At 36.3% G+C, this 21,358-nt stretch overlaps 1 protein-coding gene across 1 annotated transcript; it reads right to left on the reverse strand.

Annotated features, from left to right (window-relative positions):
- Nucleotides 1-823: 823 nt before the first annotated feature.
- On the reverse strand, nt 824-1,237 carry LOC132601961 (cysteine proteinase inhibitor B-like). The gene has a single exon (XM_060315005.1). The coding sequence runs from the start codon at nt 1,235-1,237 to the stop codon at nt 824-826; it is 414 nt and encodes a 137-aa protein (XP_060170988.1).
- Nucleotides 1,238-21,358: the final 20,121 nt, after the last annotated feature.

Below are 21,358 nucleotides of genomic sequence, written 5' to 3' on the forward strand. Positions count from 1 at the left end.
ATCCAATTCAATTCTAAGTGAAGGTTTTATATATCTAGATCTATTTGTCCTTGGAGGTAACAGCAAAGGGATGAAGATTAAGGAATGGAACCAAACAAGTTATCTAAAGGTTTTATAACTACCTGCCTTTTGTTATCTTCTAAAAGTCACAGTTAATGAGATTTGCCTAACAGTTTACTTCTGGTCTTCCCCTCAAAATCATTCTTGGGGTCATTCAAGTTCTGTAGATTCACGTCTTACTAAATTTGGATGTCATTAGGCTTTGTAAAATTCTCAAAGAATTCCAAGGACAAAGTCATGCAGTAAATTAAATAGTCGAGGCTTAAATTCTTTAAGAACATCATAGTATTTATGTCCTCACGAGTCTATTTTTCCTAACATATCAATATGATTGGTGAATGAATTGAATACTTGTTAACACTGCATTATTATTTTATTTTTCATTCGTGATCGAGATCGAGATCAACTAAATTTCAATCACGCGAGTAGTTTTGCTTTCATTTATATTCAGTATCCGATACCTGCATTATCATCGATCAATTTTAAATTCGCGCAAAAAGTGCCACATTAGAGGCTAAATACCTTCATAATATAAAAGTGACTTTGTACATACTCATGACTCAAACTCAAAACTTCTGTGGTAAGAGATAAGAAGTACTTACCGCTATATCACTACTCTAGTTGGTTTCTACACCACACATACTACATTCAAATAAAAGGTTACAAGAATTTAAAGAAAAACAAACGGAATAGGGCGTAATTAGATTAAGTCCACAGCAACTCAGCAAGTTTACAAAACATTATTTTACTAATACCGTCATAATTAATTATCATCATTAGTAGGAAAAGGTGAAAAGTGAACTAATTCCTTCTTTTTCTCCCAGGATTTTATCACCAATTCAGCATCAAATATTTTCGGAGTTCCCGAGGTAAATGCAGAGATTTTAAGGTAATATTTGATCCCAGAAACAACTTGTGTTTCTGCCTCAACAACCTCAGCAAAGCTCAAAAACTCAACATTGTCCTTCTGCATTATGTGATTGTACTTCCTTAAACTCTGGTTGTACTCTTCCACACAATACTTGCCCAATTCTTGAATTTTTTTGTTTGTTTTCACATCCTTGATTGGACTTCTTCCCCCAACTTTTCTTCCAAGAACTTTTGATGGGGTTGAACAAAATGATGTTATTATGAAGAGGGTGATGAGAAAGGAGATGATTTTTGTGGATTTTGTCATGTTTTTGATGATTGAAATTTGATGGGAATGTTTTTGGCAGATGAAGTGAAGAGTGGAAGAATTTATATAGGGTTTTAGTGGTGGAGAGATCCCCTCAACTTTGTTTTATTTGACATAGTTTAGCTCGATACAATGTTTAAGGAAAAATAATTTTAAAATTTATAGTTTTGAATATGCATGTCATAATATTTTTTGTAGCTGCAAATGTTTTTTGAAAGCACGTCATAATATTTGTTTGTCCATAAAAAAATTTCATAAAGAAAATATCAAAATGTGTCGTTCTTTTAATCGGACTAATAAATAAATACCGCCAAACAGAGTGGAACGCATAATAACAAACTAATACAAAAATGAACAGTAATATTTTTCTAGATAATGTATTCTCTCTATTTCAATTTATAAGTGGTCTGAGATTAGTATAGAGTTTAAAAAAGAAAGAGGAAAATACATTCTCTCTATTTCGATTTATAAGTGGTCGTGTTTAAGAAAGATAAAACGAAAATTTATCACATACCAAACTTACACTCAGAATATATGGTCATAAACATATCACGAAATCTTATGTAACTATAAAAGCATCCCGTTAAAGAGAAAATTGTCAAAAATTGTTGATATATAAAAATATGTTAGTCTAAACGAATTGAAAAAGAGAAAACATATTATGCTCTAAGATACAGAAAAGAAATTTAGACGCACAATAAATTGATATTGATTGAAAATGTCAATTTAGGATAAAATATAAAGTTTTAAACTAGCACAATTTTAAACTTCACCAATAAAGATTTGATGGGATGAATATGATCCATTCACTCTTTTTCAGAGGGCTTAACTCGAGCCTTTAATATAGGAAAAATGAATCTGAATTAGTCAGAGGCTCCACTGCTAATAACAAATACTGGATATGAGGGGGAAAAAAACAACTCTAAACTTCAATATTCTAACAAATTGGTTATAATAATCAAGCTGATATACATTTTTTAAATTAGGTTGCATATGCTCGATTGTGTTGTAAAATGGTGAAGCGGCACGTAATAAAATGAAGAGGATGCTGGACACACCTACGAGATGCCGCGTTCTCTGATAACATTGTGGAAAGAAGACGAAATAGTCTGTTTAAATATGCTTTGTTTGTTTGTTAGTAGGTCACACTAGATAATCTTGAAATGAGGATAATGTCAAACCAATCAAAAAGGAAAGTACAATATATGCTATGTTATTTTGTCTTTTTGAAGGTAAGATCACATTTAATTTAAAGGGACAAAAACAAAACCATAGGACTCTCTCGCCCCTAAAATATATGTCACTTTTTTTGAGAATTTAATTTCGAATCTTCAAAGTTAAATTAGAGCAGATCAATTTATTATTTTAAAATTATAATTTATATAGATGTTTGAAAGTTATATAAAAAGTATTATAAATTACAATTCTTCTCATATCTATGCAAAAAGATATTTTAAAATATTAATTATTAAAATTCAAATAATTTAAATACAAGAAACAAAGAGAGACAAATATTTTGAAGGAGGAGGAATAATATATAAGTGTTAAAGGGCATTTGATACTATTTGGAGTTTTAAGGAAAAGATTTTCTCAACTTCAAAAATGACTTATCTCCCCATTTTAATTTATGTGTTTTATTTTTTTATTTTTATCTCGACCTCAAATAAGGTATTGTAAAATTTAATTCGTAAATACTAGTTAGAAGACTTATGGGGTTCTCCATAGCGAAAGTGGAACGTGTGCAGCAAGCCGGCTGAAATTACGGATCGTTGGTAATACTCACAAGACCGATGATCTCCCTTGTTTTCACAATCTAAAAGTCCCTAAGATGCAGCGATATATCTTTTTGTATGTAAATTCCTTGTGGTCTCTAGCCTAGTGAAAAGACTTGTTTTTCAACACTCATAGTGGTTGGTATCAGAGTTTTAGGAGAAGGACTAGTTAATGGGTTAACAGGCTAATTATCATCCCCTGTGAGATGACCCGATAAGATCGACATTCATACACACCTTTAGTTAATTAGAATTATAATAAATTTAGAAAGAATTAAAAGAAAATAGCTTTCTTGCCTGATCAATTAAATGAAGACACATAAAATAAAATAAAATAAAATAAAATAAAATAAAGAGCCTATTACGTAGGTTATTTAGTTTGAATGATTATGTCTAATATTAATGTTGTGTATTTTCGATTCTTTTTTCTTGAGAAGAAACTTGTTTGCGTGTGTATAAATAACTATGATAGAAGTTTAAACTAGAGCCAATTGTAAATCCAAATGCAAAGGGACCAATTTGAAAAGACAGGAGAATGGCTGGTGCCTGGGAATCAGCATAATCACACAGGTCTAGGAATCAGTGACATTCAGCAGAAAACTATGTCATTTTTGGCCTTCAGTTTTCATGCATATCCCTTCAATTATATGATGATTAATGTAACAACTGTATTTTGTACATTTGGAAAGAGCTGAACGCATATGCTGCGCTTGGACTGGTCCGGATTTATTATTTGGACATTTAAACTTAACCTTAACCTTATTCCTATTGAATACTCGAAGTGAAGTGAAGACAATCTGTGTCAATTGAACACACATTTTGCATCTCCAAACAAACTAAGGTGACTGTATATCACTCGCTGCCAACCTGAGAAACAAGATCAATAAGAAAAAACACTTCGCTAAACAAAAGAAAAAAAAAATCAAAATCTGAAGACCTCTTCATTTTCATCTGTTAGCAATAAATCACCTATGTCAGCAATAAATCCATCGATACAAGTTTATGAAAATTCAGCTAAATCATACTATATTATCACACAAAAACATGTAAAATGTTATAAATGATCCTCATCGTGAACTCCATTAACTTCATACGCCATTAACGTTGTCAGATGCCGCTAAGCTGGAAATCTGTGTTGTCCTTACGTTTTTGAAGCCATTCAGTTAATTGTTTTGCCGTTTCACCCTCCTCGCCATTGATTTTTTCCCCTCATCTTCATCAACAAGTAGCTAAAATACATTTATCGCATCTTAATATAAATGAAGAGGAAGGCCAATTTTTAAAGGCGTGAAACCAAGAAGCGGCGAGAACAACTTTGTCATCACTCTTGTGAATAGTAGAGAAAAAAAAATTAGCTAGGAAGAGTAAACAATGGACAAGGAACAACAACAATAACATATCCAGTGTAATTCCACAAGCGGGTCTGGGGAGGGTAGGATGTATGCAGACCTTACCTCAACCTTTATAATGGACAAGGAACAAAACCAAAAATAAATTAATTAGTCATTTTGGAGGCATCCAACGCTCTGTTAAGGATTGAGATCTACGCATCGCGCCACATCAGCACATCGTGTCTTTGAGTTAAAGGCGTTCAATGGAACAAGGCTAAATTTAGGTGTCTAAATGGAAAATTCTGACAAATTTAAAGTGCCGCATACGTGTTCAGCCTTTGAAAAAAGGAACTTCTACTGTTATGGGATTTCATAGTACAGCACACACCTTATTATCTGAAAGTTATATCATTGAACTATCTCAAAGATGGATCTAAATGAAGGAGCATGCCTCTGCTTCTGATTTCTTAAAATAAAGTATATGAAATATGAAGAAATTACCTCAAGAGAGAGATCAAAATATTATGCCTCGAGCTTGGAGGTTAAAGAATGTGGATAAAATTCCGGCATTCAACTCTTACATAATGAAATTTTGAGCGAAATTTCTAAGCCTTGAGCGATATGTCGTATATGTTTTGAATAAAAGCTCCTGCTATGTTTGACAAACGGAATTCTCTTGCTATGTTTAGTAAATATCGGTCTAATTTCGTATATATAGGTGAGTCTTCCTTTAAAGAAAATATTTTAGGAAGGTTGAGATCGTATTAGCTATCAAGATTTATTTGTGAAGCTTATGTATTGAGTTAATATCATTATGGAAAAGTACTAAACAAATTTAGTCAATCAAACATAAAGGAGGTTAATATCCTGTTTGATTAAAGTATCGAGTTAGCTAAGAATGATAAAAGAGTTGTGGATTAATTAGATTGGGTAAGCATACGCTATTGGAAAGTCATTGATCAAGTTCTTTATTTTTCTAAGAAAAAGATTTGGATTTTTTAGTACACAAAAGCTCTGAGATAATTTAGCATATGCGTGCAACACACGTGATGAGAAACTAGTTTATATAGATAGATAGATTGAAATGTATAATTCCTGTTATCTACACCAGAGGAAAGCTTCCTTAACATAAACAGAAGGGGGGACTTCTACCTTAGTGTTTGTTCTTCTTGGTTGAACATTTACTTTAATTTTCCTCTCCCCAATATATAACATCTGCAAATAGTAAATGATTACCAAGTTCTCTCTTTAATATCATAACTTCGATCACATAACATAATATGAAAATGCACATTAAAATAACATATTGCAATCGTAGTAGTTACTAGTTATTAAGTACTAGAATATATTCTCTCATATTTCCCCCCACACACAAAAAAAGAAAAAAAAAAAAAGACAAAAAAGAAGGGAGTGCGACCTCCACAACACCAAAAAAAGAAAAAATTCAAAAGCATCTATCGTCCAAGCAGTTTCACTTTGATCCCATATTTCCAGTGGCTTACTGGCATTTGCTGTCGCAAACTTCTACTGCAGAGACTTTCCAATTCTTAATTATTAAACTATGTCCATTTACTTCTCCCAACTTATTGCCTGCATTTTTTTTTTTCATAAAAAATAAAACGAAAGAGTTAGATACAGAAAAATTATCTTAATATACAGAGCAATTATCTTAACATCCTAACACATTTTTATAGAAATGTAATGGAAACACAATTTCTAAGCTAGATCCGTCATTTACTTCCCACGAAATCATTCACTTCTCTCAACTCTTCCATTTACATACACTTGCACTCTTTTGCAGTTTCTTCTTTATCATGAAAGCTAATAAAACAAGAAATGTTTTATGAAGATATATACCAGCTACGATTAAAAAAAAGGAATCAGTATAGAGCTTAATATGAATTTATACCCGAAAGTTTTGAACTTACATCTTGTGCCTTTGGGAACTTGTCCAGGCTGTAGGGAATAAAATAGACTCGCAAAAATAATATTCACGGAATTAGTGATAAGCGCAGAATACTAAGTTATGGTTAAGTCAGCAAGAATAAAATAAAACAATAATGATACCGAGATTTTACGTGGAAACCCTTCTGAATAAGGGAAAAAACATAGCCAAGAAGAGCAACTGATATCGCTATAGCAAGGAATTTTACACTGTGTAGTAATAAGTACAAATACTCCTAGGACCACTACACCCTCAAAAGAAATAACACTCTTTTGATTTTCCCACCTCACTAAAATATCGCTCACTCTATTTATCTTCACATGTTATTTTCTTACACAGTCTATAACATACCTCACTCTGCTATCACTCAGATGTATTTTCTGAGATATTTTTTTTGATGTGTATGTAAACTGAATGAGAGCTCTCTATTTATAGGGATGGAGTGAGCCAATTTTCTTCTTGGCATTAAATTTGGCTGGTGCCAAATTTCCATAATAAAGATTTCCTTTGAAATCCTTGCCCATATTTCTGACTTTGTCATGGACAAGGAAGATGTTTTCTTCCTCAAAATATGGGTTGGACCCCACAAATATCCCCCTCCAGTCCCATTTACTTGAAGGAGGGTACACTGGCTTCTAGTTTGAGTGCATGCCGACAAGTTCTTTGCGCAGTTCGAACTTGTCTCTCTACCACCTTGGTCAGCATATGTTACACCTTGGAAATTTCCTCCGTTAGTGTACAGTGAATAGGCCAAGAAGGGTAGGGCGTATAGGGTGTTTTGACGAGTAAGAAAGAGTATTTGAGGACCCTAAACGAGAACTCAAAGGCATATGAGGCACGGGAAGAAAATTGTTAAGGAAAACAAGTGTTAAGAAGGTTCCATAAGAATCGGAGGTCAAACGAAGTGACGAGAATAAGACTCAGTGAACTGATGGATTATACGGTCGATTATACGGACCGTATAATGTTATACGGCCGTATAATGGACCGTAGATACATCACAGAATGAAGTCCAGGAAAGGTTGATTTCACGGTTGATTATACGGACCGTATAAAATTTTACGGCCTGCATAATGTACCGTCAAGTTGACATAGAAAAGGGTAGTCACTGGAGCAGTTTTACGGTCGATTATATGGACCGTATAAATTTATACGGACCGTATAATGATGTCGGGTCAGATTTCAACTTTTAAATAAGGACCCAAGTTCATTTAATTTATTCCATCTTCTCTCTCCACGACCCAATATCTCTCTAGAACCTTCCAAACTCTTCCCATACAAGAATCCAAGTGAAAATTTAAGATCAACTTTATTAATCCACAAAACCAAGTGTAAGAAACACATCAAGGGTCATCTAAGTCAAGAAATTCCATGGGAGGTGGAACTAGGGTTTTGTTCAAGTGAAGCATTTCAACTCAAGACTTGTTCAACCATCATCTAAGGTAAGTTTCATGACCATTTCATGTTGTTTAAGGTATTGGAAGGTTAAAATACTTGAATTATAGAAAGGCATAGCAAATGGGTCATAAATGGGTGAATAGTCCAAGTGGTTGAATGATAGTTGGATTGAATCATGAATGTTGATGTGTTGTGATTATGAATACATTATAAATGATGTTTATATCATGAGATAAGTATTATATGCGCAAAAACGCAATAATAAGCTATAAGAATAAATGTGGGGAAAATGGAGAAAAGTGGTGGATTGTGGTTAATGTATATAAATGATGATTGTTGCCTACCATATTGTGAAGGTTGTTATGAGCGTTGGGAGTTGATATAGATTATGGGAAAAGTAGTATAAATAAAGGAAGTGCTACCCAGTTTTCTCTAGAAGTAGTGACGCATTCCCTCAGTCGATTAACTAACGCTAATGTGAATTCTCTCGTGAAGGTAGCGACGTGACATTAAAGGAGAGCAAATGAACAATAGCTTAGCTAAACGACAAAGGTATGTGAATCTAGCCCTTTCCTTCTAATGGCATGAATCCTATAGTATGAATTCCTTTTCTCTTCATGAGTTCCTATATTCCGGAAGGCTAAAAGCTTGTATCCATAAATGTCTATATAAGATAAGAGATATGACATGATAATGCCATAGTGATAGGGATGTTATTTATTGCTTATACTCACCTTATATACTAATCCCTTCAAGGTGAGGCAGAATGCTCATATATGTCCATAATGGAATCGAGGGTTCACGACCTTACGTCACCTCGATAGAATGCAGTTGTTCTAGAGTCTTTATGCATATATGATGACAAGTATATTTTGATAAGCATATTATTATAAGTATTTTATGATGAGCATGTCATGATTACATCACACCGGGCCTAGTTAGCTGGGCAGTCACCGCCAAGGCGGGCAGCTATATGGATACACCATGACCAGTTGGCATGGGCAGACACCACTAGTGGGCGGCATGAGATGGTACCCCGGACGTGAGAGGCCTGGACGCGGGCTAATGTTATTGATTATCACACCTTTCCGGTATGGACGGGCAGCTTACATGTTATGCATATATGATATGATAAGGCAACATGCATTACTTCTCTTATGATTGTCATTCAGATCCAGATGTTTCATATTGATGTTCTCATTATATTATTAAATGTCTATATAAGATAAGAGATATGACATGATAATGCCATAGTGATAGGGATATTATTTATTGCTTACACTCACCTTATGTACTAATTCCTTCAAGGTGAGGCAGAATGTCAATGATTCCTCCATAATGAAATCAGGGGATCACGACCTTACGTCACTCCGATAAAGTATAGAAGATCCTGAGCCTTATGCATGTATTGTGATAAGATAAGCATGCTATGTTGATGATATTACATCGCGCCTATCTGGCCGGGCATACACCGCTAAGGCGGGCAGCTATACACACCATGGCCAAATGGCATGGGCAGACACCACTAGTGGGCGGCATGAGATGATACCCCGGACGCGGGAGGCCTGGACGCAGGCTAATGCTATTACTATCACACCGATCCTATACGGACGGGCAGTTATATGTTATGCATATATGATATGATGATGAGTATGAGTAAGACAACATGCATTACTTCTTTTATAATTGTCAGTCAGATCCAGATGCTTCATATTGATATTCCCTTTATATCGTTGTTTTATTTCATTGTTTATGCCTCTCATACTCAGTACAACATTCGTACTGACGTCCGTTTTCTTTGGATGTTGTGTTCATGCCCACAGGTAGACAGGGAGGTGGACTCGATCCAGATTCTTAGTAGTTGTCAGCTGATTGAGAGCACTCCATTGTTCTGAGGTGCTTATGATTATTCTTTTGGTACATATGTATATTTTGGGCACGACGGAGTCTTGTTCCGTCTATATGTATAGTATGTCAGTAGAGGCTCGTAGATGCGTAGTGTGGGTCAGATGGTCTCACGAGATGCTATTATATGTATATGTCATTTTGATGGCCGAGAGGCACATGTATATAAAGGTATTTATGTTTCCATATGAAATATGATTTTCCCATGCTTTGAGTATAAATGTGATAAAAAAGGGTATTAAATAAGTAGGGTGAGGAACAGAACGAGTGGTGCTCGGTGGTTATCCCCGGGTACCCGTCGCGACCCCTAGCTGGGTCGTGACAGAAGTGGTATCAGAGCGGTTCAGTCCTAGGAAGTGTCTACGAGCCGTGTCTAGTAGAGTCTTGTTTATGGTGTGTTGCGCGCCACGCTAATATACAAGAGGCTACAGGGCATTTAGGAAAATGACCATCTTTCTTCTTATGAGATCGTGCGATAGAGCCATGTATAAGGTTTTATTCTTCCTAAAAGTGTGTTGTAATTTCAGAATGCCGCCAAAGAGAAAAGCTACAGCCGCCCAGAAGGGCAAAGCTACGACGAAAAGACGGGCAGAAAGAGAGCCTCTGATGAATGTGGAAGAGGGCGAATCACAAAATGAGGCCTCACCCGATGTAGAAGAGCAAGGAGGGGCTTCAGCTCTGATTCCCTCACCGGGTGCTTCGGGTCAACAAGTGACCGAGGCTATACAGTTATTGACACAGTTGGTCGCCACCAAGGCACAACGACAGAATGCGGGCCCGAGTGATCGTTCAACTAGTACGAGAGCCCGTGATTTTATGACTCTAAATCCTCCGGAGTTCTTTGGGTTGAAGTCAGATGAAGATCCGCAAAACTTCATTGATGAAATGTTGAGGACCTTAAAAATTATTCACGCCTCCGAGACTGAATCCGTGGAGTTGGCCTCTTATAGACTCCGCGATGTGGCGGTGTTATGGTACAACAATTGGGTAGCATCAAGGGGAGAGAATGCACCTCCTCCGGTTTGGCAGGAATTTGTGGATGCCTTTATTCGTCATTACTTGCCACTCGAGGTCCGCCGAGCTAGAGCGGACAGGTTCTTGAATCTAAAGCAAGAAAGCATGAGTGCCCGAGAGTATAGTATACAATTCAATTCTTTGGCTAGATATGCCCCAACTATGGTGGCTGACATGGGAGACCGGGTCCATAGATTTGTGAGTGGTCTGGGGCCACATTTGTTTAGAGATTGTTTGACGGCCTCTTTGCAAGATGGGATGGATATTTTCCGAGTACAGTCCCATGCTAAAAATCTTGAGGAACGAAAACAACCGCAAAGAAGTGATCGTGATAATGACAGAAGGCAAGGTAAGAGAGCTAGATCTATAGGAGCGAGCAATGAATATAGAGAAGGATCGAGACAGATGCATTCTAGGCACTCAGGTCAGTCAGCGACCAGTGTGCCTCCCAGACTCTCAGATAGGAGGTTTGATCGTTCTTTTCAGTCAGGATAAGGCCAGAGTTCGAGGGCCTCAGATTCTCAGTTTAGGGGAGATTTTAGTCAGTGGAGACCTCCGGTACTGCGGTGCAGCCAGTGCAGTAGACTGCATTCCGGACAGTATCGTCAAGGTTCGGATGCTTGCTATGCCTGCGGGCAAGTTGGCTATATGATGAGAGATTGCCCTTCAGCGAGAAGTAGAGTTTGGACTCAACCTACAGGATCAGCAGCTGGGTCTTCTTCAGTACGCCCGACAGCACAGACTTCTCAGACTACAGCGGTAGAGGCAGAGGCAGAGGGGGAATATCTACTTCAGGTGCTGTTCAGCCCCGCGTATATGCTTTAGCTGGGCGACAGGATCTTGAGTCCTCCCCAGATGTTATCACAGGTACATTGACTATATTTTCCCGTGACGTATATGCTTTGATCGATCCGGGTTCTACTTTCTCTTATGTTACACCGTATGTTGCTGATTGTATTGGGGTGAAACCCGAGCCAATTAGACCTTTCAAGGTATTCACTCCGGTTGGTGATCCCGTAATAGCGAGGCAAGTATATAAAAATTGTGTAGTTGTCATATGTGATCGCCAGACAAAAGCTGATTTGATTGAGCTGGAAATGCTTGATTTCGATGTAATTATGGGTATGGATTGGTTGGCCTCGTGCTACGCTAATGTTGATTGCCAGAGGAAGATGGTTCGATTTCAATTTCCGGGCGAGCCCAGTACTTGAATGGAAGGGTAATACGGCATCTCCAAAGGGTAGATTTATTGCTGGACACCGAGCCCATTTCTATTCCTCCTTATCGAATGGCTCTAGCAGAATTGAAAGAGCTAAAGACACAGTTAAAAGATTTGCTTGAAAAGGGATTCATAAGGCCCAGTTTATTCTCGGGGACAGGGAGTTATGTAGAATATTATAGAGAACCTACTGCAACTTGGTACAATCTAGCACACGCTAGTAGCTAGGGTGAATTCCATAACTTTATCTGCACATTTTCTTGATGTAGGTTTCTCACTTTAGGTATATTTTAACAATTTAATCTAGAGCAATTGACTTAACTGATTTCTTTTTTTTCTTCTTCCTATACATGATGGTGATGGTGCTATTGATGTTGATGATGTGACAACAAGGACGAGGAGGAAAAATAGAAAGAACAATAAGGGTAAATAGGAATAGAAAGAGTTGGAAGAAGAGGAAGAGGAGGATGAGTTAATGTGTTTTTATTTTCTTCTTGTTGTAAACCTTAAGCCTCTGTGGATCAAGATAACATCCATGGTTTAGATTTAGCGTTTCAATCTGCTAACTTTACGTATTCTTAACTAAATAATGTAAAATTGTCCATTAATCAATTATTGCGTTGTATAATTTTGAATTTAAAGTGGGCCAAAATACTGATGCAATCAAGGTTTTTTTCCAAGTACTAATTAAGTTATACTGTAAGTACTCATTACATTTTGACTATTGAGGTGAATGATTTCACCCATTTATTTTCTAAGTTTAATACCCTTATGCTTTTCACCAATTCACCAAAATGCTGTTATGTCACTGTGCCAAAGGCCTCGTTGAGGAAAATATGTACTCAAGCAAAATATTGTACTCCAAACTGAGAATGATCATAACATTATCTACACATTTTCTTCATGTAGGCCTTGTACTTTAATTAGATTTAACAATTAAGTCTATAGCTATTGACACAACTGGTTTCTTGCTTGAGATATCCATGATGATGATGAATATAATGTTGTTGTTGTTGTTGATTATGATGATGATGATGAAGAAGAAGAAGAAGAATATGATGAGGAGGAGGAGGAGGATCTCCTACTGATTAAGTTTTGCTGTAAGTTCTTATTTACATTTCGATTACTGAGGTGAATGATTTTCACCCATTTCTTTTCTCGTTTAATACCCTTATGCTTTTCACCAATTAACCAAAATGATGTTATGTCACTGTCCCAAAATCTTGCTACTTTAGCATACATCACATCATATTATACTAGAAGTGGGAATGTTCCAAGCCTAAAGTTGGATTACGAAAATGCCCATTAAAAATTAAAGGACATTTTTACCCCTTATCTAAAGTACTTCTATAATACTTTTGTACTACTAAATATTAAATTACATTATAATAAATGATAAATGAATCAATAAATGGGATACATTAGTGTGAAGATCATGAATTTGCCAAGCAGTTACTACCAAATCATTAATTAGTATAGTCTATTCATTTTCTTGAAACTGTTTTCATTTTGTATATTTAGTAGCTAATTAACTATCAATGATATTTGTATCAGAAGCGTAGAGAATGTAGTATTGTAATCTTTCTCAGAAGGGTATTTTTAATATGCAATTGGTGTCAACTCATTTTCACTTAAGTGTTTACTTTAAATCTTCAGACACTCATAAGTTATAACAATGAATTCAGAGAGGGGTGGGGCGTTACTTTTCAGCATTTAATTCACAAAAACTTTTAAATGAGCTCATCACATTAAAACGTTAGATTCATTTCACATTTAGAGTTTTCAGTTTTTTTTTTTCTTTTGGTTAATGTACAATGAATGTGGTATCATTTGAATGTATATGAAAATTTAACCAGGTTGACGAATGAAAAGTCTTACTTTAAACCTTTCATGTTCTTATAAATAATGCTGAAAAAAGAATCTCAGGAGTATCCATACATGTTAGTACTATAATATTCCGCATGTTTTTTTTTTGCTTGCATTATAATTTGCAGCTTAATCTTCATTGCTTTTATTTTTATTGAGGATCTAATTGTGTGCTTATGGGTTATGCTATTTTCGCAACATTATCTTCATAGCATGTTCTTTTGTTACCTCACTTATTCTTCTTCATCACCTTCAGTAGTAGGTACTTAATGAAGCATAATACTAATATTTATCATACACGATGTTGCATTTCCCTTTTTATGCTCTGTCATCATTACTATACAGTCATCGATCTTCCTTTCCTTTTACTTATTTTCTTTTTCCCTTTTAATATTCATGTGTTTGAGTCAATGGAAGATTCATATGACTAATGATAGTATTGGATTTACCATGAAGAGATTGAGAATATGTATTCATTTAATATTATGTTACATGCATAATTGTTAATTTGTAAGAGGTAATTTTTTGTTTATCATATGCATGTACTTATATACCCGTCTTTAAATTTTACTATATGTGTTACGAAAGTCGCATCAAATTTACAGAATTTTCTAACTACAAGTTGTTGCTCTTTTGTATGTTTAATTTCTACTTTATAGCTCAAAGAAAGTTGGAAAATATGTATACCATTTAAAATTTATCATTTGCGGAACAAACTCTGTACAAGTATTTGGGATAAACGTGCAATGCACTTTCACATAGACTAGTTAATTAAATTATGGAAGCGCTGAAAAGTACTGAATAGCGGGCATATACATAGATAGCCAAGGATGAAAACAGGTTAGTGTTAGCAAACAAAATGCATATTTGCTAATTTATGTTTTATCTAACGATATTAAAACTTAGCCTATCATCCTTTAAAATGAAGCACACAAAATAAACCAAACTTTTAAGTTCTGCAAATTCATTGATTTCACAGAGGCGTGATTGAAATGAAACAAAACTCCCGTTTATTCTATTTTCTTTTGACAATAAAAGGCTACTGTTTACAACTTAAGCAAATAGTTGGAGAGCCAAAAACTGCATAATATTGGAGATAACCAAAGCCAAAACTATTGCACATCATGCTAATCTCTTCACTCATGTTTTAGTTGTGGCAGGCGATGCAAAATGATTGTCTGGTTGTAATTTTTCAGGCCATGGCTACGAAATCAAGATGTGGCTCTAGCTGAAATCAATGTTTTACTTTTCTTGCAAATGAAATCTAAGCCTATTCAGCCAAGCATCTGCAAGATCTACATTTCTGTCCTGTAATCTCCTTCATGATATCCAAGAGCAATGCGAGTTCCCTCAACTCAAAGTCTTGAAACTAGAAGAAATAGAAAATTGCAGCAAATATGTGGTCAAGTCAGCAAGGGATATTCAGGAAACACAAATTGAAGATTATCAGAATTCTGACTTCATGGTCTTTATCTGCGGCCTCGAGAGAAGAAAGTAACGATCCAGATTTAAGGTACACTGCAGAAAAATTCAACTACGTGCATTCAAGTCACATTTTAAGCATTTGCTGATTCAATTCTCCAATTTGTCTGACACGTGTTTTACTAATTGTTCTGACACCTTGGTTAAAGCTTTACCATTATGCATTTTATTTGTTAATGGTGAAAGTTTTTGAAGTAGCAATACTATCAATTAAAAATATCAACTTAAGCAATAAATTAAAGATAATAAACGTAGGAAATTATCCTACAAGTCCTGTCAATATAAGTGATTAACTAGGAATTTCCCTTCTTATAAATTTTCTTTTGTCAAAGCATTGCAGATGATTGGTTATGCAAATGATTTATAACAAAAATGTATTCCTCAAGCACAGAAATCTCACCAAAAATAAAGTTCTTTACTTTGTCAAGTCATTTGTTTATGTATATTTTGTAGCTCTAAGTATTCTGGAGAAAACAATCACTCTATCCGTTGTATGACTACTCTTAATATCCTTATTACTCTGTTCCAACACAAAGAGATCCTTATATGGTTTTATATTTTTTCTCTTTGAAATTTACATAACTCAAAATATCTACATCTATAATTCAAAATGGTTTTATATTTTTTCTCTTTGAAATTTACATAACTCAAAATATCTACATCTATAATTCAAAATGGCTTACTCTTTGAAAGTAGCTCTCTTTAGTTGGTTCATGAAACACTTCCAAGATATTAAAATTTTAGTTCCTTCTTTTGTACATACATAATGACTAATAAAACAGTGAGTCTAACTTTCAGACTAGGGCCCCTTTCTAGGTCTTTTCTTAATAATAAAGATGAGTCATCCTCTGATATATGGTTTTCTATTAGCAGCCTCAGAGAGAGAGAGTGTTACACCCCGGATTTTTTTTGCACGTTAAAGTCGCATCATGAGTTAGTCGACGCAAGTTCAAAAGAAATTATGTTGAGGATAAAAGGGATTGATTTTATTAATAAAAATGGTTACAAGAGTCTCTAAATAATATTAGTAAGTAGCGGATAATTTGGAGGGTGAATGAATCAAAGAAGCACGAGTTTCGTCAAAAGTCGGCAAGTTGGGAATACGATAACTTGTACTTTTGGGTGAGATTAGGAGTGCTCCACATGCTAATTAAGTAATGATATGAAGTATTTGAATTTTATAATGGTCTCTTGTTAAGTTTGGAAGTCAAACGAGTTGTAATACGTAATTCGACAAAGAGCGTCGCAAGTTAAGTTTGTAAATTTCACTGAAATTTGGGTCAGATGTCTCGGAGATTTTCTCTCAATATACTTGGAGTTACGGGGTGATCCACCTACCAAATCGAAGGTCTATGAGTCTAGTTTTCATAAAATTTTACCTTTCGTCGATACGACATCGGAGTAGAGAGAAATTCGCATTTCCGTGCAGGGACATAAACTGTCGCGGAACAGTGCTCTAGGTGGGTGGCTGCTCATTTAAGTTATATAAAACACCCGTCTTCACGAATATTTTCTTCATTTTTTCACCATCCACGACTTGGAAAACCCTCTCCAATTAATCTTCCATCAATCTCAATCCAAACCAAGAGCAAATATATCAACTTTATCATGAAGAACAACATGACAACTTTGAAATTATGATCTATTCACTATTTCACCTTTTGGAGGAAAACTTTGCTTTGAAGTAACTTGGGATTTGAAGTGATTTTCATGATCTAAGGTATATCTTAACTTCCTTTTGATCTCTTTGAACTTCTACAAGTAATTGATCATAGAAATTAGTGAAAAACCCCATAGAACAAGCTCTTCTATATTCTTATGAAACTTTCATGAACTTTGCTTATTTATTGGGCTGTTTTATATGATATTGTTGTGTTGTTCGGAGTTATGGTGATATGGATGGGATCATATTGGAGAGGAGAGGTAGAAAAGTAGAATTTGGTAGCGTTTTACGGGAAAATTTCGCTACAAAAAGGGCCTATAAATTCATGCCCATGAGTTGCTCGATTAAATGTCTAAATGAAGATTTCTATAAGCTATGACCTTGGTTTTGATCTTGAATAGTCCGTATTATGTAGGAGATCGTTCGTAAGGCGTTTGAGGACTCGGGAAACATATATAACTCCATCGACGAGGTATGTAGGGCTTTCTATTCTCTTTGTGGCATGACTAGAATCCAAATGACCTTTCATTGAAAAATTGTTCCGCTAACTTGGATCGATCGCGTTCCATGATAATTGAGCTGATACATACTCATCTATGACTTGTACCAAATTATGGTCCACATCTCCTTTTGGCTATCGATTAAAAGACTTTCCGTTCAACTTGCGTCGATTATGTCCCAAAATGGTTAAGTTTACCCTTTTCTCATGAATAGCTTGTATTGAAGCACCTTTCATATTTCGTGTCCCTCTTGTTTATCGAATGAAGAATGATATTAGTTATGGTACTCTTCACCTCAAAGTTGAGTTGATTGTACTTCCTCTAATTGAGTTAATCCTTATCTTCTTGTCTATTGCTCCAAGGTGACGAACCTCTCGATGGCACACTCTTTCCGATAAAAGTTGTGTCGATCATATTTCATAAGAGACTTTGGCTTCATGAATAATTCATAACAAGATGTTTCCGTGTACTTTTACTTCTTTGGCCTAATGATCAAATAATGATAAACGTAGCGACAATAATGATAGTCGGAGAATAACGACGATAGGTCACCCCGACTTTTTCCATGATATTTCTTCTGAGGTCAGTCTTTCATTGCACTTATATATATATGTATTTATTTTCATTACCGAGTCGCGCTATAGTCGGCCGGGTAGGCACTTATATGTGCACCTAGACATGTTTCTTTCTTTACCGAGCCGTGTTGTAGGCGGTCGGGTAGGCACGTAGCTGTGCACCTAGATGTATTTCCTTCTTTACCGAGCCGTGTTGTAGGCGGCCGGGTAGGCACGTAGCTGTGCAGTGCCACTGATCAGTTGGGCAGAGATGATGTTATGATGATGAGCTCACCCCACAGAGGGATTTACTATTGATATATGATATGATATATGCCTCCACAGTGAGGAATGATTTTACGGGCATGCATTTACATTTATGTCATGATTATGGTCGCCCTCAGTGGCCTCGTTCAGAGTTTCAGGTTGTCTCTAGATCTCTTTCCATGATTATTCGTATCTCTTATGCTTATGTTATGTTTACGCTTACCGCCTTACATACTCGGTACATTTTTCGTACTGAAGCATTTTGTGCGTTGTGATCATGCCCACAGGTACGGTAGACGGATTGGTGTACCTTTCTCAGTAGGATACCTAAGTTCAGCAGGGATGTTCGCACTCCATTCTCCGGAGTTGCTGGTCGGAGTCATTAAATAGGATGAATGCACACACACACACACACACACACACACACACACACATATATATATATATATATATATAGACTATGGCTATGGGTACGTCAGGGCCACTGTCCCGACCAGTTGATGCGTATTAGTGCTCTTAGAGGTTACAGACTATCAGTCAGTGTACAGGTATTGTGTTTGGCCTTGCCGGCCTTTTGACTAGTTGTCTTTCTTAGTTGTGGCCTTGTCGGCCCTGGTTATGCATATATGTGTTGTTGGGCCTTTTCTGCTTGCAGATTGTTATGATATACTTCTTACAATTGTTATTTAGCGGCCTTATCGGCCTATGATTCACATTACAGAGTTCAGATATCACAGTTGGTTCGCTCGGCCCTTCGGGTGCCGGGTGCCGGCCACACACCCCAAGGTTGGGGTGTGACAGAGAGAGAGAGGGGACGCTTTCACTTGGGACACTAACAGTTAATAAAGAGGCTTAACTAATTAATCATATCATCAAAGTTGTTTTTAGTGTATAAAAAATAAATTGTTTATCTTGTAATTGTGAGCAATAATGGAGTAACATATTAAGATATTATTAATCAGACAAGCATCTGTCAAAGTAGCACTAATTAAAGAACTACATGCCAATGACTAGAAAACACTTACCATTTCAATTAACTACGTACAAGCCTATATATGTAGGGCTGTGGCTTTTGACTTTAGCAACTACTGTGTTCTAAAATCAATAAAATGAGCTATAAATTGTTTAAAACGTTAAATTCTTTATTAATAAAAGTTGGACATCCTTGGATGCTTTATTTGCAGCCAGAAAGGATGTACATGGGACACTAGTATAGAAAGATGTTTTGAAAAGGCTTAGTACATATCAAACATCTTTTTTGTAGCTCAGTTGCTTGATCTCCTTCTTACTCTTTGCAGTTCAAGTTCATCACAGTTTATTTTAGTCACCATTTCTGAGAAAAAGAGGACCGGGAGAGAGATGTCCTCTAACCAATATCTGTCAAAGAGTCGTCTTTTTGAGTGTCAGCAACAACTTGACGATACTTCATACTTCCGAGAAAGTTCGAGAGATACATTCAAGTTGGTCAAGCTGGACTTCAAATTCCTGGATATATTTCTCAGCTTGCAGGGCTTCGCAGATGACCAACATGCTAGATGTCACTCAGAAAGTCCAAGCTCTGTTTCAAGATACTCTAGTCGACTTTTCTGAATCACACCTAGCCAAGTACTTTGAGTTTTGTACCTTTAAGGTAAAAAACAAGATTTGGTTGATTAAGATGGAAATTAAATGTTGAGTACTGTTCACGCGTATAAATACACGTGTTACTGTTCACGTGTTATTCGAAGGTTATAAATAGAGCTCTAAGCTTCATTTAAAAATACCACCAAAAATTGAAGAAGACATCACATCCCAAAGAGAGAGAAAAATCTAAGAGAAATACTCTTAGTGAAAGGCCTAAGTAAGAGAAGACTTTTGAGATAATTTTTTAGTAAAAAAATTCTTGAGTGAAATTGGGATTGGGGTTGTGAGGTTGAGTGTTGTAAACACTTGTAATATTTCTTCTTTAATAAGATCTGCAGCAGCAACGTGGACGTAGCTCTCACATTGAGGGTGAACCACTATAAATCTCTGTGTGTTATTTATTTATTCTTCGCTAACATCACGGCGTAAGTAGGTTCTGTCTAAGGAGGTTGGTATTTAAGTGGTCCAGCTATGACCCTCCAATCTTTCCTGGAAACCTGCTTACAAAGGTCGGATTTGGGATTCAAATCCTAACAACTGGTATCAGAGCAACAGGTTGTGTTGTGATTTAGAAACAATGGGAGGCGAAGATGGTACGACGCACGGCATCGGTAAATTCGATGGTACAGATTTTGCGTTCTGGAGAATGCAAATTGAAGATTATTTATATGGCATAAAGCTTCATGAACCTCTGAGTCCGAAACCAGAGGAGATGAAGCAAGCAGATTGGAATCTCCTCGACAGACAAGTTCTGGGAGTCATTCGGCTGACGCTGTCAAAGAACGTTGCTCACAACGTGGCAAAGGAGAAGACCACCGCAGATATGATGAAGGTATTGTCTGACATGTATGAGAAACCTTCGGCAAATAATAAGGTATTTCTCATGAAGAAACTATTTCATCTAAAGATGATGGAAAATGCTCATGTTGCTGCACACATAAATGAATTCAATACCACTGTAAATCAATTGTCATCGGTAAAAATTGATTTCGATGGTGAAGTACAAGCTCTAATTTTGTTGGCATCCCTACCAAATAGCTAGGAGCCAATGAGAGCAGCGGTTAGTAATTCTGTCGGCAGTGACAAACTAAAGTTCAACGATGTTAGGGATCATATCCTTTCTGAGGAGGTGCGCAGGACATATTCTGGAGAGGCATCGACGAGTTCTGCTTTTAATGTTGAAAACAGAAGCAGAAATTATGATAGAAACCACAACCGAAATAGGGGCAGATTGAAGTCAAGGAATGGCAGGGGTCAATCCAGACCAGGACGAACACTTGAGTGTTGGAACTGTGGAAAACCAGGTCACCTCAAGAAGAACTGCAGGGCGCCAAAGAAGGAGGACAACAAGGGGCTGGAATCAACGCTACTACGGAAGACATTGGCGATGCGTTGTTGCTATCGGTTGACAGCCCGATAGACTCTTGGGTGCTTGACTCAGGAGCGTCCTTTCATACCACCCCACATCATGATATAATGACAAACTACGTGGCTGGGAATCTCGGCAAAGTTTATTTAGTCGATGGAGAGCCGCTAGACGTTGTTGGCACGGGAGACATTAATTTGAAGATGTCAAATGGAT

The sequence above is a fragment of the Lycium barbarum genome, chromosome 7, assembly GCF_019175385.1.
Source record: "Lycium barbarum isolate Lr01 chromosome 7, ASM1917538v2, whole genome shotgun sequence".
NCBI lineage: Eukaryota > Viridiplantae > Streptophyta > Magnoliopsida > Solanales > Solanaceae > Lycium > Lycium barbarum.